Source organism: Eptatretus burgeri, chromosome 4 (assembly GCF_056783735.1).
Source record: "Eptatretus burgeri isolate ZD-2024b chromosome 4, Ebu_testis_v1, whole genome shotgun sequence".
NCBI lineage: Eukaryota > Metazoa > Chordata > Myxini > Myxiniformes > Myxinidae > Eptatretus > Eptatretus burgeri.
This window is the reverse complement of record NC_140964.1, coordinates 74,319,166-74,337,089: the sequence shown is the minus strand read 5'-3', so window position 1 is coordinate 74,337,089 and position 17,924 is coordinate 74,319,166. Positions and strand designations below refer to the sequence as shown.

The following is a 17,924-nucleotide window of genomic DNA, read 5'->3' as shown; positions in this document are numbered from 1 at the left end:
GGGGACCGTCGATATGTAGAAGTACCGTAAAGTACAATGTTCTCTATCTCTCTCCGAGTCTTTATTATGTTAATAGATAAAGGCTGAGAAAATATTAAGTTTAATGAATGAACAAAAGTTTATATCGCCCATCGTGTGACTATTCCATGGAGTAGTCGTTGTGCCAGGCAGGCACGCTGGTCGCTCTGGTGGATCGGCGTTGACCTATTGCTGGTGCTGGTGGTGTCGCATCGGGCCCCAGTGGGGATGGGGCTCTCGGGGTTTCAGGGGCCGATGGTGGCGTCTGAAGGATCGCGCGCCTCGGTGTGCCTCGTCCTGGTGCTGCTGGCGTGTCTAAAACGGGTGTCGTCTTGCGCCGGGGTGTGCATACTGACGTCAGTGCCGGCGTGGGCCCCGTTGGCGTCGCAGATGTCACGGGTTCGCTGTCGAGGTCAGGCAGTTGCGGTGTTACAACGGGTGCAGGTACAGTGATGCGGGTTGCTAGATCATCATAGATAGACCGGGGTGGCAGCTGGTCATTGCGAACTGGGCTAAACTTGCACAGGAATTTCCTGTTCCGAAGTGTGACTCTGCCCGAGCCGTCGATCTTGATCACGTATTGGTCGTGTTGGCGTACCTCCACGATACTGCCTGTCTTGTCCCATTTTTTTGGGTGGAATCCTGTCTGGTTCTGTACGCGGACTAGGTCCCCTACAGCAAGTGGCAGAAGGCGTTTGGTGTGTTCTGCCCAGGTGTCGGCTGTGCGGATATGACGTTTGCGGAGGGCCTCCTCCCTCGCTTTCAGGGTCTCATGCCAAGTGTCGGGCGGTCTGTACTTCCCGGGGATAATTGGGATGAAATCCCGTATCGGGTGGCCGAAGACACACATTGCCGGGGAGATCTTCGTGTCAGGGTCAGGCGTGTTACAATATTGTAGTATGGCTCTCTGCACAGCGTCAGTGTCAAGTTCTCCCTGCGGGCTGGTGTTGTCCGTGATAAGTCGTTTCATTGTCTTAACTCCAATCTCCGCGTGACAGTTGCTGTGAGGGAAGGCCACCGATGACAAGCGGTGGTGTACGCCCCATCTGTGCAGGAATGACCTGGTCTCGGTGGAGGTGAACTCCGGTCCCCCATCCGACGCGAGCTCTTCTGGTGTCCCGTACGTCACGAAGGCGCGACGTAAGTGGTTTATGAGTCCGGCGGCGCCACCCGTCGACTTTGAGATGATCGGCCAGTTCGAGTATCTGTCCACCGTCACAAGGTAGTGGGCACCCCTGTGTACGAAGAAGTCCGAGCACACTGCCTGAAAGGGGTAAACGACCGGGATAGGTGGAGTTGGTGGCGCTCCAGGCTGTGATGGTGCCATCCGGTGGCAGTGTTCGCAGTTTTTCCGAGTGGCGCTGATGTAGGCCGACATGCCTGGCCAGAATACAGAGGATTCTGCGCGGGCGGTCATCATTAATACGCCCTGGTGGGCAGCGTGTAGGGCGCTCAGCACATCGCCGCGGAGTGAGGGTGGTATGACTACTCGGTCCTTGTTTCGGATCACTCCATCTGTCGATGTAATGTTCTCGCGGTACTGGTGATAGTCGCGAATTGTCTCTGGCATCTCGATTTTTGAGTCGGGGATGCCGTTCATTGTCATTCCCTCCAATATGTGCATATCGCCATCGCTGCTGGTGGCTTCCCTGACGCGATTCCATGTTACTGATCGCAATGATTCGAGGCCCGCGGCGCACCATGCCAGGTTGTCCTCCTCGACGTCGTCGTCATACTCCGGCTCAGTTTGGCGTAGGAGAGACAGGACGTCGGTGTGCGTGCTTGGTTGGAGGTGGGTCGCTATGGTGGCATTGTCATCTGGAAGGTTCATGAGTGGAGGTCGCGTGGTGCCGACCGGCCTGCGCGACATGGCATCTGCCGCCTTGTTCTTCATTCCCGGGATATGTATGATGCGGAATCGATAACGCAGGGTCTTCTCCTTGAGGTTCCTGAGGCGGGGGTTGGGTATGTCGTCAAGTGCTCTGTCCGAAAGGAGTTTCAGCAGTGGTTTGTGGTCTACTGCAACGATCAGGTTCTCGCAGCCCAGTACGAAGTAGCGCGCCTTGTCCAAGGCGTCCGCGACTGCGAGAGCCTCGCCCTCTATGGGCGCGTATCTGGATTCTGCCGCATGTGTAAATCTGCTGCCGACCAGGGTTATTTTCCATCCATCAGTGCAGCAGAATGGTCTAACTGGCACGCATTGGCAGTGCTTGTGAAGCAACCAGAATCCGATTCCCTCCTTCGACCAGTCCGTGGCGATGCATGTTGGCTTAGTTTTGTCAAATATGCGGACACTGTGTTCGATTTCTTGTACGATCACGTCTTTCGACTCGCGGAATATGTCCTCTAACTCCATGGACCACTGGAAGCGTTCTCCACTTTTCAGGAGCTTCCGGAATGGCTGCATTCGTTCGGCCATACTAAAGGCGTATGCCACTTGGTTGACAAGCCCGAACCACGATCTGACGTCGGTGATGTTACGCGGTTGTGGGAAATCGTGGATTGCTTCCAGGTAGCGGCTGCACGGTCGCACGTCGGTCATGGTGATGGTGAAGCCCGCGAAGTCCACCGTGGGTGCGCTGAAGACAAACTTCTCCGGGTTGAGGATGATTCCATTCCGGCCGCATATATCCAGCCATTGGACCGCCTGGAAGTAGCTCCCCTCAATCGTGTCTGACCATAGTAGCATGTCATCTACGCACTTGGTCTTGTTACCAATGTCCGCGATGATCTCATCGTATCGTCGTGAGTAACCGTCCCCCGATGCCATATACCCTTGTGGGGCAGTAGGTACCGGTAGCGCCCCCATGGAGTGATGAAGGTCGTCTTGTGGCGGTCGTCCTCGTGTAGGCGGACGCTATGGTAACCGTTCCATGCGTCGAATACTGTCTTGCGCTTCCCGTTAGGTACGCGTCTCGCCTGGTGGAACGGGGATTGGGTGTGGTGGGTCTCGCGGAACGCATGCTTGTTCAAGGCCTGGAAGTCGACGGTGCGTCGCGGCTTGCCATTCTTTTTCGCGCAAATTACCATGCGGTGACACCATGTCACTGGCGTGCCGACGGGTACTTCCTCCAACACGCCGAGCCGAACGTCCTGGTCGAGGCCTGCTTTTACCTCATCTTGCCAATGTATGGCCACGGAGATGGGAGTGTGATGGGCAACCGGTGTCGCGTTCTCACTGAGCATAAGACTTCGTGGCGGGCCGGTCATTCTCGGTAGTGGCTGGTGTGGGCACGTGTTGAATGTGCTCTGAGCATACATCCTGAGTAAATGTGACTGTAGTGCCTCTCTGTTGGCCTCGGTCGCTGGCATGGGGAGTGCGGTCGGCTTGGTCGGCGGCTCCGCGTGTCGCGGGCAGTCGCACAATTCCGAGGTCGTCAGATTCACCTCTCCGAGTGTCGGGAATCTGTCCGAGATCATTCCCAGGTCCATGCAGGCCGCGCGGGAGAGGAATATGCGGTCTGAAGAGTCCGTCACGTACGCGATTTGGCGCGTCTCCAATCTCCGAGCGTCGTCACTGTTACCGGCGAATCTGACTACCACGGCTCTGAGGATACGAATTCCTTTGTCGTTTGCGGCCTTCATGGTCATGGATACAGGTATGAGGTCCTCAGTACTCAGGCCCATTTGTTGGACGACTTTAATGCCGATCAGGCAGCTCTGGCACCCCGTGTCTGCCATAGCGGGTAGGGTTACCGCGCAGGTGTGTTTCAGGAGGTTAAAACCCAGCGCTTTGTAATCCTCGCGCTTGTTGGTGAGAGTGAGGTTGACGTATGGCTGCGGGTCGGATATGCGTTTCATCCACTTATCGCACATATCATCGTACAGGTGGTGAGCGAGGGGAAGCGCGCGCATTTCGTCCTCTGTGCTGGCCATGGTGACCGTGCATAGCTCGACGAAGGCTGCCATCCGCTCGTCGTACATCCCGTCGGTCTCCTTAGATGGGGGTCTTGCCGATCGGCCGCCCAGGCATGCCTTGTCGAGGTGATTCTGGCGGTCACACTTCCGGCACTTTTTACCGTATCCGGGGCACTCGGCGCGTCTGGCGCGCCATTGAGGCGTTTTGCCGTGGCCCACCTCGCCGCAGTAGATGCATACTCCTTCGGGCTTGGCCTTCGGTTTTTCCGGCCTGGCTCCTACTCTGGCGCGGACGTCCTGTTGCTTTCCCCGCCGATACGAACTACTGATCGCGTCCGTCCTCTGAGTGTCAAGCAGGCGCGATGCCGAGCGTTTTCCAGACTCTTTGGCCTCGATATACTCTATCATGTCCTTTAATGGCATGTCCTGGTTCTTCTCACCGAATAGGTCAAGTTGTATTGCTTGGTCCGCGATGCCACGGGCAACCACGTTGCGCAATATCTCTTCCGTGAAGTCGTTGACCTGATCGCACCCCGCCTTGGTGCACTTCATTTCACACTTGCATGTGTCCGCCTGCCCCTTGATGCGGGCGTGGAACGACCGGACGGGCTCCTCGTGTCCCTGCCGCATGTTAGACAGGGCCACTCGAGCTACCATCGTGTTCTCCGTCCGGACGGCAAGCGCCTTCATGGCGGCGAGGACGTCTTCTTCATCGCTGCCCACGAGGCTCCTACCCGCCGCGCGAGTGAGGTCCTTTCTCAGCTCCTCCTCACAGCACTCCAGTAGCTGCGCGACTATGTCGGGTCCGACAAGCTTAGTACCTGTTTTGTATTCGCCCCAGCGGGTTATGAAGTACGACCAGGCCTCACCCGTTCTGGCCAGTGCTATGGAGGGACGCTTGAGTTTCTCCATCTTGGCATTCGAGCTCGCCGCCCTGGGGGCGGCGACGTGCACAGTGGCGTGTATACTCAACATGGCCGCCACCACTGCCGCCTCTGCGTGTGTAGCCATATAGTCACAACCCTCGATCGGGCACTCTGCTTCCACCGGCACCATAGGAACAGTTATTCTGGAGTAAACGTTCTATTTTCGGTGATGCACACGTGTGTACAGTGTCCTGGGGGCGAAGATTGGGTACAGAACCCGAGAAATCCAAACTCACTGTCGACGTTCTCGTGGTCCGTTTTCACCCAGTCGTGTCCTCCTCAGCACCGACGATCTTTACTCGACTGCATCAAGTTGTTTGATTATAAATAAGAACGGAGTTCAATTTGTTCGACCACTTTATTAGCGTGGAATGACAATAATCAAACAAGTATTGAACAGGTTGAAACGCCCACAACATCCCTGGCTCCGGCTCAGGCTGCGCATGCCCACTGGCACAGGGGACCGTCGATATGTAGAAGTACCGTAAAGTACAATGTTCTCTAACCACGATATTCGTTATGGGTGTCTCTCTGTCTGTCTGTCTGTCTGTCTGTCTGTCCGTCCGTCCCGAGCAGAGCTCCGTGGGTTTTGATCCGATCTTGATAAAATTAGGGAGTGAGGTTTGTATCATGATCTAGTTGTGTTTTCCGGAGAATGGGCATGCTGCGCCCATTATGGGCGGAGCCACGCCCAAAAAACGTGTTTTTAGGGGGTAGCCGGTTTCAAGTTACATCTTCTCCGAGGGGGTTTGTCGAATCTGGCAGGGATTTTTGGTATTTGGTTTGCCCAGTGGTACCTGCATAGCCACACGGAGCTCAATTTTTCATTTTCGTCCCAAGGTCAAGGTCACAAGGTCACAAACTTAGAAAATGTCAAAAAAATCAATAAACTGGGCATCGAGCTCCGAGGGTTTTCAACTGTTTCGAATGAAAGTTGGTAATGCAAGTCGTGCTCTTCGAGTACTACAACTTTCATCATTTACGATTTTACCGATTCCCGCCAGTTTGCCCGTGGCGTCCCCTCGAAGGTCAAAAAATAAAAAAAGGCGAACCGTGTACATTGCTCGTGAAGCATCGCAGTCTCCAGACTTGTCGTCTTTTCAGTGGAAATTGTTCTTAAAATTTACTGCACGAGACAGTCGACTTCCCCACATTCTGAGACCACGCGCCGCATGCACCCCCCCACCCCCCCGGATCGACCGCTGGTAACCTGAGATCCATATAAACCAGAGGTGAAAAGGAATCAAAGTACAAAGTTCAGACTCCACCCCTCATCCCCTCTACTTTCCCCCCTCCACTGCCCCCCTCTCATCCCCTATACTTCCCCCTCATCCCCTATACTTCCGCCCCTCATCCCCTATACTTCCCCTCCTCATCCCCTATACTCCCCCTCATCCCCGATACTCCCCCTCATCCCCTATACTCCCCCCTCATCCCCTATATGCCCCCCTCATCCCCTATACTTCCCCCCTCATCCCCTATACTCCCCCCTCATCCCCTATACTTCCCCCTCATCCCCTATACTTCCCCCCTCATCCCCTATACTTCCCCCCTCATCCCCTATACTTCCTCCCTCACCCCTATACTTCCCCCCTCATCCCCTATACTTCCCCCCCTCATCCCCTATACTTTCTCCCTCATCCCCTATACTTCCCCCCTCATCCCCTATACTTTCCCCCTCATCCCCTATACTTCCCCACCCTTATCCCCTATACTTCCCCCCCAACCTCATCCCCGATACTTCCCCCCCCGACCTCATCCCCGATACTTCCCCCCCCCGACCTCATCCCCGATACTTCCCCCACCTCATCCCCTATACTTCCCCCCCACCTCATCCCCTATACTTCCCCCCACCTCATCCCCTATAATTCCCCCACCTCATCCCCTATAATTCCCCCCCCACCTCATCCCCTATACTCCCCCCCACCTCATCCCCTATACTTCCCCCCTCATGCCCTATACTCCCCCCTCATGCCCTATACTCCCCCCTCATTCCCTATACTCCCCCTCATCCCCTATACTCCCACCCCTCATCCCCTATACTCCCACCCCTCATCCCCTATACTCCCACCCCTTATCCCCTATACTCCCACCCCTTATCCCCTATACTCCCACCCTCATCCCCTATACTCCCACCCTCATCCCCTATACTCCCACCCTCATCCCCTATACTTCCCCCCTCATCCCTTATACTTCCCCCTCCCCCTTTACTTCCCCCTCCCCTTTACTTCCCTTCCCTTTACTTCCCCCTTCCCCTTTACTTCCCCCTCCCCTTTACTTCCCCCTCCCCTTTACTTCCCCTCCCTATACTTCCCCCTCCCCTATACTTCCCCCTCATCCCTTATACTTCTCATCCCCTATACTCCCCCTCATCCCCTATACTTCCCCCCTCATCCCTTATACTTCTCATCCCCTATACTCCCCCTCATCCCCTATACTTCCCCCACCTTATCCCCTATACCCCCCACCTTATCCCCTATACCCCCCACCTTATCCCCTATACCCCCCACCTTATCCCCTATACCCCCCCACCTTATCCCCTATACTCCCCCACCTTATCCCCTATACTCCCCCCCCACCTCATCCCCTATACTCCCCCCACCTCATCCCCTATACTCCCCCCCACCTCATCCCCTATACTCCCCCCACCTCATCCCCTATACTCCCCCCACCTCATCCCCTATACTCCCCCCACCTCATCCCCTATACTCCCCCCACCTCATCCCCTATACTCCCCCCACCTCATCCCCTATACTCCCCCCACCTCATCCCCTATACTCCCCCCCACCTCATCCCCTATACTCCCCCCACCTCATCCCCTATACTCCCCCCACCTCATCCCCTATACTCCCCCCCACCTCATCCCCTATACTCCCCCCACCTCATCCCCTATACTCCCCCCACCTCATCCCCTATACTCCCCCCCCACCTCATCCCCTATACTCCCCCATATGAACTGCAATCCGTCATTTAGCCTGTTTTTCTGTGTCCCTTTTAAAATTTGTTTCGACAATGAAATGCAATGATTAATACAGTATTTGAAATATATATATATATATATATACATGTATAACTATAAATATAAATGAATAATAAAAGAAGCAAAATCTTGGGAAGAATAATTGCGTCACTTCCGCTCGTGCTGTTACTGCATCGGATGAAGCGCGTCACTTCCGTTCGTGCTGTGACTGCATCGGATGAAGCGCGTCACTTCCACTCGTGCTGTTACTGCATCGGCTGAAGCGCGTCACTTCCGCTCGTGCTGTTACTGCATCGGATGAAGCGCGTCACTTCCGTTCGTGCTGTTACTGCATCGGATGAAGCGCGTCACTTCCGCTCGTGCAATCGCTTCATCCGAACAAGCCGGTTTCGAGTGGTTTACCTTTGTTGGTTGTGCTTCCTTGTTGGATCCGGGACGTTTCCGGCGAGTACACTGTGAGTGAAGAGCTGGACTCGGCACAGAACGTTAAAAGTTTGTCAATCGTTAAAACTGGTCGTGTGTCATTTTATTCTTTTCCACATCTTATTGTACGTATAATATATCATTGTTGGGAAAGTACTCGCTAAGTTATTGACACAAGAGAAGTGACATGATCCAGGTCTTCATGAATTTTTAAACAGCAACTACAAGATCTATCAAGATTATTTTTAAAGTCAAGATACCAATCCGCGAGAGGTCACCAATGGCCATTTATTTATTTATTATTTATTTAATTAATTAAAGGCAGAGAAACAGATCAACCCTCCTCTGCTTCCTCTGCCTCGGTAAATATTTGTCTGTTGTTTTAATATCTCTGATCATGTGATGGACCATCTCCTGGTGTTACAAAGTGACCTAAAATACGCACACTGATTAACATTCGCCTTGTGATATATCTCTGCTTGTTCATTTGTACTTATGAAGTTATTTAACTCAAAATTTGATATCTGCTCATTCCGGGCGGAACTTCTTGCCATATTTCAACTTTGCTTTTGCTGGGAAGCGTGGGGATTTGTGATGGCGTGCCATCAACTTCGCTCTTGGTATGACATTGACAGGTAGGTTACTAATTATTTGACTCGTTCACAGTTCGAGTTTAAAAAGTGCAAAATTATTTATTGATCTACAATATATTAACTGACAATAATTCTAAGGTATTGTGTGCGTGCGCATGTGCTTGGAATATAGGTGCTCATCATTTCTACTTCTGGAGTTGCTGAAGCAAGTATTTTGTTGAACTGTAATATGTTAATGACCTGTATTTAATGTCGATGATTGTTGTACCAAGGTGAGGTGGTCACGGTGGTTGTACCTCTCTCTCTATCGAGTGCAGCCTGCGGCTGCTGGTTGCATCATTGGTTGGGATGCGGCTATGCCGCTGATGCAGTGTCCCCCTTTCCAGTACACTGGTGCTCATTTTGCTGACCTCGGAAGGATGACAGGCAAAGTCAACCTCCTGGTGTATTTAATTCAGCGGCCAACGGGGCTTGCTCAGGACCCTAGGATCCCAAGCCGCCACCCTAACCACAAAGCCAACACCAGGCTTGGTGGTTGTACCAAGGTGATTAGTACAGGGGTGAAACCATGAAATGTGATTTAAAAAATATTTTCTTGTTACAACCTGGCATCCACCACAGTTTATGGCACAGGGTCCTGCATTTGACCTGGGTGGATGCTGGCTGAGATTTTTCCATAAAGGACATCGATTAACCCTTTTCCCCAAAATTTGTGCTTTCAAACGATAATGAAATAAACGATGCGTTCCTCAAAATACTTCCTATGTTTTCACGAGTTGATTAGTTTCACTGCCAAATGATACCTTATTTTGAAGCTTATGACATTGGCTTTTCATCCAATTTGACTTGAAATCTGAAGAGGATTTATATTCCACTTTATTGAATTCAATGAGCCATTTATTTTTGAGATCAACATTGACCAAAAGGTCAACATAGGCCCAAGGTCAACAACTAAGGTGGTGTTTCTAAAATCTTCAATTTTCATCTGATTGACTTGAAATTTGAAGTGTATTTATATTTCAGGTCACTGAATTAAACCATCAAATTATTATGGAGGTCCACATCGGCCGAATTTTTAAAAATTGTCAATTTTCATCCGATTCACTTGAAATTTGAAGAAGATTTGCATATCTGGTCATTGAATTCAACCAGCCAATTATTTTTGAGGTCAAATTTGTTCTATGGATTTTGCAAGTATCGTGCTCTGCACGACGTCGTCGTCTTGTTATTCAGTCTGTCTGTCAATCGCCTACAGGTCACAATTCGAAATTGTTCGCCATGAAACTTTACCAAGTTGTAACTTTACCAACTTTACCAAGTTGGTCTCAACTGAGAAGCCGATTGATTTTGGAGGTCAAATTTCTAAAATCGTTATTTTTCATCCGATTGACTTGAAAATTAAACAGTTAATGCATAGTGCATTACTGAATTGGGAAATCAGCTATTTTTTTGAGGTCTAAGGTCAAACATCTAAAATCAAATTTAATCTGAAAAATCTTCAATTTACACACTATAAGCTTGTAAATTAAACAGCAATTGCATAGTCCATCATGAATTGGGAAAGCAACTATTTTTGTTGAGGTCTAAGGTCAACTCAAGGGCAAACATCTAAAATCAAATTTAATCTGAAAAATCTTCAATTTACATACTATAAACTTGTAGATTAAACAGCAATTGCATAGTTCATCATGAATTGGGAAATCAACTATTTTTGTTGAGGTCTCAGGTCAACTCAAGGGCAAACATCTAAAATCAAATTTAATCTGAAAAATCTTTAATTTACATACTATAAACTTGTAAATTAAACAGCAATTGCATAGTCCATCACAAATTGGGAAATCAACTATTTTTGAGATCAAAGGTCAACTTGAGGTGAAACTTCTAAAATCACATTTCATCTGAAAAATCATCGATTTTTTTTTTTTTCATCCGATTTAAGCAGCAATTGCAGAGTACATCACTGAATTTGGAAACCAACTATTTTGATGTCGAAAGGTAAACTCAAGGTCAAACTTCTAAAATCATCAATTTCAATCAGATGAAAATTGATTATTTTTCAGATTGACCTGAGCTTTGATGAAGATTGTCAATTTTAATCTGAATGAAATGGAGAATTTGATGTATCCATGGCAACCTTTGGAGAGGGGGGTGGATTTTGCAAGTTTTCTGCTCTGCACGACGTCTTTTTCTTCTTTTGTTATTGTTTGAAATCACCCATTTCGGGGAAAAGGGTGAATCTATGCACTTTATGGAAAAATCACAGCCGGCATCCACCCTGGTCAAATGCAGGACCCTGTGCCATGACAAGCTATGGTGGATGCCAGCTTGTAACAAGAAACTATTTTAAAATTATTTTCAATGCCTCTTTTTTAGGTTTTTCCTCGATGAGATCACAAGGTGCATTACCCCATGCAGAAGTGAGCTGACACTGTTGAGGGGATTTGTAAATTTGTTAATGTCCTTGGTGGCATATAAAGCATTTTTTTTTTGCAACTTGATGCAGTGAAAATGCTGATTTTTGAAAAACAAATAATACCTGCAAGGAGATAAAAATAAGAGGGAAAAAGAAAAAAAAAAGTCATTATGCTTTTGTTTTACCTGACACCATTTAACTCCAGCACATATGCACAATTTAGTGGAGATCAGCCAAGCCATTTTCGATTCTCGTCTACACACTAAGATTCAGACACACATGCACATTGTTATAGAATTTTAGTGCAATGTTTGAACCTTTGTCTTCACCTTCTTTGGCTGTTTTCAGTGCAGTGCAGGATGAAGGCCTCCATAAGCTCATGTAGTGGGGCTGGTAGGATGGCCGAGAGGTATGCATGCATTCTTGCCTCTAAGCTGTCGAGATGGATGTAATCTCGGCCCAGCGATAAACTGTCATCCCGTTGTTTCACAGACGGTGATTCATCAATGTGTGTGCCGTCCCTCGAATGGACATTAATCTGGGTTGGTGAACATTAAAGATCCCATGGTGTCCTTCGTGAAGAGTGGGCAAGCTATCACCAGCACCATGGCCAAATTATAAATTCCTGCCCTAACATGCTTTGGGCATTGCACCAGCGACACAGCCACACCCTCAGCTGATGATGCTACCCTGCAACCTTCTGCCACACACAAACGAAGAAGAACTCATGTGGTGGATGATTTACTTGTTGATTTACTTGGTGAATCCTGGTTTACTTGATGCACTTAGTAAATGTGGGATGGTGTGAGAGTTTGTGCAGAAATTGATAATCTGTTCAGGGTGCTGACAATAACTTCCCCCTACTCCCACCAAGAGCTATTTATTGGCACCGTTTCGTTGTAGATTCTCCCACAAGACTATCAGCTGGGAGTGCTTTTAAATTTATTTATTTATTTATTGTTAATTTAAATATATATATATATATATATATATATATATATATATATATATATATATATATATATATATATATATATATATATATATATATATATATTGTTGCGGCCACGCGTACCGAGACACCAGCTTGTCACTTGGGGAATAATAACCGGTTGTCCTCGGAAGAGCCGGACCTGGGGCCACCGCTCACAATTAACGTTATGGTACGGTGGGTTGTTTTATAACTACGAATGCCACCCAGTCAACCACTAGTTCCAGTTTTCCCCGTCTAATTATCCCGTTTAACTAGAGGTCATATGGTTACCTGAACAGGGAGCGCGCCCTCAGCAAAACACCAATCTTATCTTGATTAGATTTTAATTAGGACGGCTGAGCGTTTAACCGCTCGTGCGTGCCTACTATTTTTAGTCAAATCTCTGGTAATTACCTCCCAGTCTATCTCGGTTTGGACAATGGAAGGAAAGGACAAACATGGACAGGTTGGAAGTCAACAAGCCGGTAGGCGACATGGGTGGTCGCTTGACTAAGGCGAATTTGAAATATGCAGATAAGAGAACACATCAGATGGCGTTTTTGCCGTTCGTTGTCCCACAGAGGAACATGACGAGCAACTGTCCATTCATCATTTGTGTTCGATTCCCGAACCCTACGTTAGGGTATCCCAACGCAAACGTTGGGGTGAATGCATACATTAATATAATTGCATACTAGTCATTCAGTTTTTGACGGATCGGGCTGAAAATTTTTGACAGAGGTTGATTATAGTGCGCATAAAAGCATGGAAGCCGATTTTTGATTTTCGAAAAAACATTTTTTTAGGATTTTTCAAAAATTTAAAAGTACCGTTGCGAGGCAACGGTGGCGTCCATAGCAACGTTGCTCAAAAGCATACAACTAGATCCTGGTATGAACCTACCTGTCAGGTTTCATCAAAATCCGTTGACTCCTCTGGCCTCCAGAGTTGTCCATTACATACAAACAAACATACAAGCCAGTAGCCGACATGGGTGGTCGCTACATAATTGCATACTAGTCATACAGTTTTTGACGGATCGGGCTGAAATTTTTTAACAAAGAGGTTGATTATAGTGCGCATAAAAGCCTGGAAGCCGATTTTAGATTTTCGAAAAAATTATTTTTTTAGGATTTTTCAAAAATTTCAAAGTCCTGTTGCGAGGCAACGGTGGCGTCCATAACAACGGTGCTCAAAAGCATACAACTAGATCCTGGTATGAACCTACCTGTCAAGTTTCATCAAAATTGGTTGACTCCTCTGGCCTTCAGAGCTGTCCATTACATCCAGACATACATACAGACATACAAACAAACATACATACAGACAGATGGAAAAAGTGAAACTAAGGGTACTCTTGCGACCACCCAACAAACATACATACAGACAGACGGAAATAGCGACCACCCAACAAGCCAGTAGGCGACATGGGTGGTCGCTACATAATTGCATACTAGTCATACAGTTTTTGACGGATCGGGCTGAAAATTTTTGACAGAGGTTGATTATAGTGCGCATAAAGCCTGGAAGTCGATTTTTGATTTTTGAAAAATCAATTTTTTTAGGATTTTCCAAAAATTTCAAAGTCCCGTTGCGAGGCAACGGTGGCGTCCATAGCAACGGTGCTCAAAAGCATTCAACTAGATCCTGGTATGAACCTACCTGTCGAGGATCATCAAAATCGGTTGACTCCTCTGGCTTCCAGAGCTGTCCATTACATACAAACAAACAGACATACAGACAGACGGAAAACCTGAGAATAAGGGTAGTCTCGTGACCACCCATCAATTGATTTATTCATAAGAAAATAAATAAATAAAAAACCTTTTATTTCCTGAGGTAAATAAGTGAATAAATTCCAAAGCAATCAAAATGATGGAAAGAGACAGAGAGCAGATGCTTATTGGGGGTTGACTTACTAACAACTAAACACAGGCATGGGTACCCAGCAGATCATTCAGGGGGTGGGAGGGGGGGGGGAAGAAGAATCGTCTCGCTCACCAGAGGGAAGTCGTCCGTGAAGTGAAAACGTCCTGAAATGTGTGTGTGCATGTCTTGTCCGTCGCCAGCACCCAACCTTGCCGTGAACCCATTCGCAACAGCCTTGAACACCAGTCGATATCTGGAGGGCACCGAGATAGTCTGTCGCGGGTTTAGACCCTGGTGCTGCGACATGGGCAGCTCCTCACACTTCACGAAACTGGGGACGTCCAGTGACCCACACGGTCCGTTGGTGACCAACCCGTGCCTCACTCATTGTCGGCGCTGCTCACATCCACACGCGCACCACACACTTGCTTGCTCAAGCACTGGAAAGGACGAACTGACTGACGAATTGTCTTGTTGGCACTGGTCAGACACCCACACGCTCACTCGCTCGCTTCCTTGCTTGCTTGCTCGCACTCTGGCTCTCTTGCCCGCTTCTTTCCTCGCTCCCTGCCTCGCTCCCTGCCTCGCTGCCCCCTCGTGTGCTTCCTCTCTGGCTCACTTGCCCGCTTCATGCTCGCTTCTTTTTTCGCGTGCTTTCTCTCTTGCTTTCTTTCTTTGCGCGCTTACACACTCGCTTCTTCCCTCATGCACTTCCACCCGCTTCTTGTTCGCTCGGGCTTGCTCGCTCGCGCTTCCTTTCCGGCTCGCTTTCTTTTTTTCTCGCTTCCTTCTCGCGTGCTTCCTCTCGCTTTTCTCTCTCTTGGAACGGACCTCCAATTCTTTTTATACGCCCGATATATATATATATATATATATATATATATATATATATATATATATATATATATATATATATATATATATATATATCGGGGCGTATTATGTGATACCGGTCGTCCGTCTGTCCCTCTGTGCGTCCGTTCCTGTCCGCACTCGAACTCCCAAAGTTTTCAACTTTCACGTTTCATATTTGGTACATAGGTACAGACTGTGGAGACGGTGTGTCGCGACAGACGTTCGTCATCTGAAGTGGTTGCCATGGCCACCAGGATGCTGTTTTCCATGTCGCACAATTCTGTATATACCTTCTTGTTCGGGCGTATATTGTGCTCACTTGCACTCTTGTTATATATGTGGCTCATCTCGGCGGGCGCAGAACCCCCCAAGCTCACCCTGCCCCACTTGCGCACTGCTACCATGACAACCCGTGTGCTCAAAAAAGGGCGGGCCTCTGTGCTTGCGAAAGAAATACGTGCATAAACGTTGCTGAAGAAAAAAAGACGGGCGTCAGTGCTCGCGAAAGAAATATGTGCATAAATGTGTCTGTCGTAAAGAAAAAAGCTTCCCATAAGAGAGGGGATCTATTCTTTACCCTTCTCAACGCATCACATTTAAAATCCCATTCGACATGGGGATGGGGCTAATCTGAACATGCATTTAAGAGTGAATTTTTATAAGATAGGCCCAAAATGGTAACATTTGAACATTGATGTCTTCAGATATTTTTCAAGTTTTTATCCGAGGTTGTGTGTGGTCTAAAACTCAGCCAAATTTTTGATGTGATTGATATGACCCATTCCCTGCCAGTTGGGCCACACCCAAAGTTTGGAGATTTTGACACCTTTGACTTTTTTTTTCCATTTTCAAATTGAATCATTTAGAATAACCATCAGTTGCTCAAGTAAATTCCTTTACAAACTTATTTTATGGTTTGGATACTAAAATATTTTGAACAAAAATCTTTGGAATCTGGATAGTTATGGAGAGTGGTGCCACCTATAATCCCTTTTGGCAAACATTCACTTCAGACTTTCTCTGGCCATATTTTTAATAACCATCAAGGTCCCATGGATTTTATTAGTGCACAAGTCTGAAGATGACGATGGTTCACGAGCGGTATTTGATGATGTAGATTGTTTCAGAAGTCAAGGATGAGACAATGTGATAATGTTTGACCAAGTTATAAAAATGATCAACATTATGTGGTATGAGTGACAGGTTATTAGCTGCAAAATGTCGAAAACCCGGTTTCGTTCAACAACTTTAAAAATTTGACCTTTGCATAACTTTTAAAGGTCACAAAACAATGTTGTGGACATTAAAATAAGGAAACAGGATACGTGCTATAGCTTATTGGAGTTAGTTCGTCGAAGAAGGTTGAAACCCCGGTTCGATTCCCACAACTTTGAAAATTTGACCTTTGTGACCTTTAAAGGTCAAGAATTATGACCTTTGGTGCAAAACTTCCTCTAGAACATTTCAGGAACAATATAACGTCATATAGGCTATATAGCATTTCGCACTCATTGGATTATCCATACTTTGATGAAATCAGCATAAAAACAAACTTGAAGGGGGCGCCACGGGCAAGGTATTCGAGATAGAGCAAAATGGTTTCAAGACATTAGGTGGGGAATGACCTCAAGATTATGCATAAAGAATATTGTCATTCAAGCTCTCCAAGTTTGGGCGGTCGTATGATTTTTTTTTTATGTCAAAATTCGAAATTTTTTAAGTTCGTGACATTGTGACCTTGACCTTGGGACGAAAATGAAAAATCGAGCTCCGTGGGGCAATGCAGGTCCCATTGGGCTAACCAAATACCGAAACCACTGCCAGATTCGACAAACCCCTCGGAGAAGATGGATTTTTATGTCAAAATTCGAAATTTTCTAAGTTCGTGACATTGTGACCTTGACCTTGGGACGAAAATGAAAAACCGAGCTCCGTGGGGCTATGCAGGTGCCATTGGGCTAACCAGATACCGAAACCACTGCCAGATTCGACAAACCCCTCGAAGATGGAATTTTTTTTTTGTCATAATCGCAATTTTCTACGTTCGTGTCCTTGTGACCTTGATCTTGGGACGAAAATGAAAAATCAAACTCCGTGGGGCTCTGCAGGTGCCATTGGGCTAACCAAATACCAAAACCCCTGCCAGATTCGACAAACCCCCAAGGAGAAGATGTAAATTGAAATCGGCTACCCCCTAAAAACACAATTCACAATTTTCTAAGTTCGTGACCTTGTGGCCTTGACCTTGGGACGAAAATGAAAAATCAAGCTCTGTGGGGCTATGCAGGTGCCATTGGGCTAACCAAATACCGAAACCACTGCCAGATTCGACAAACCCCTCGGAGAAGAAATTTTTTGATGTCAAAATTCGCAATTTTCTTAGTTCGTGATCTTGTGACCTTGACCTTGGGACAAAAATGAAAAATTGAGCTCCGTGGGACTATGCAGGTGCCATTGGGCTAACCAAATACCGATACCCCTGTCAGATTCGCCAAACCCCCGAGGAGAAGATGCAAATTGAAATCGGCTACCCCCTAAAAACACATGTTTTTTTGGGCGTGGCTCCGCCCATAATGGGCACACCACGCCCATTTTCAGGAAAACACAACTCGATCATGATATAAACCTCCCACCAAAATTTTGTAAGTATCGGATCAAAACCCACGGAGCGATGCTCGGGACAGACAGACAGACAATAATGAATATAGTGGTCACTTATTTTTTTCGTGAGCCAATAAGATAGTACAAGTACTGTACTATCCTAGGAAAGTAAAACATGCATGGGACCTTGGTGGTTATGGCAGTGAAGGAGGTCTCAAGACCACTTCGGGCTATACGAAGCCCTTTTTCGAGCCACGCCCACTCCCATAACCATCCTGATATTTTGAAACTAATATCAAATTAAGGTTCCATATCTATACCAACAAAACCAATAGTAAATTCCATGGGACCTTTTAAAAACAAAGAATTAAACGGGTCCAAAGTTGCCTTGTTTGACAGATAATGTAAATATCGA

At 47.5% G+C, this 17,924-nt stretch overlaps 1 protein-coding gene across 3 annotated transcripts in view; it reads left to right on the top strand.

The window, feature by feature from the left end:
* The first annotated feature begins 7,976 nt into the window (after window positions 1-7,976).
* Window positions 7,977-17,924, top strand: part of LOC147028361 (polyamine-transporter SLC45A4-like) — a 103,653-nt gene continuing 93,705 nt past the window's right edge. Inside the window, exon 1 of one of the 3 annotated variants that reach the window (XM_085878681.1) lies at window positions 7,977-8,237. Coding sequence is in view for 1 of the 3 variants with exons in the window: in XM_085878683.1 (XP_085734809.1) it covers window positions 8,120-8,237 (118 nt within the window). In the remaining 2 variants the exon portion in view is untranslated. Of the gene's footprint in view, window positions 8,238-9,325; window positions 9,344-17,924 lie in introns of those variants that run through there. The other 2 variants (XM_085878683.1, XM_085878682.1) reach the window with 2 other exon arrangements.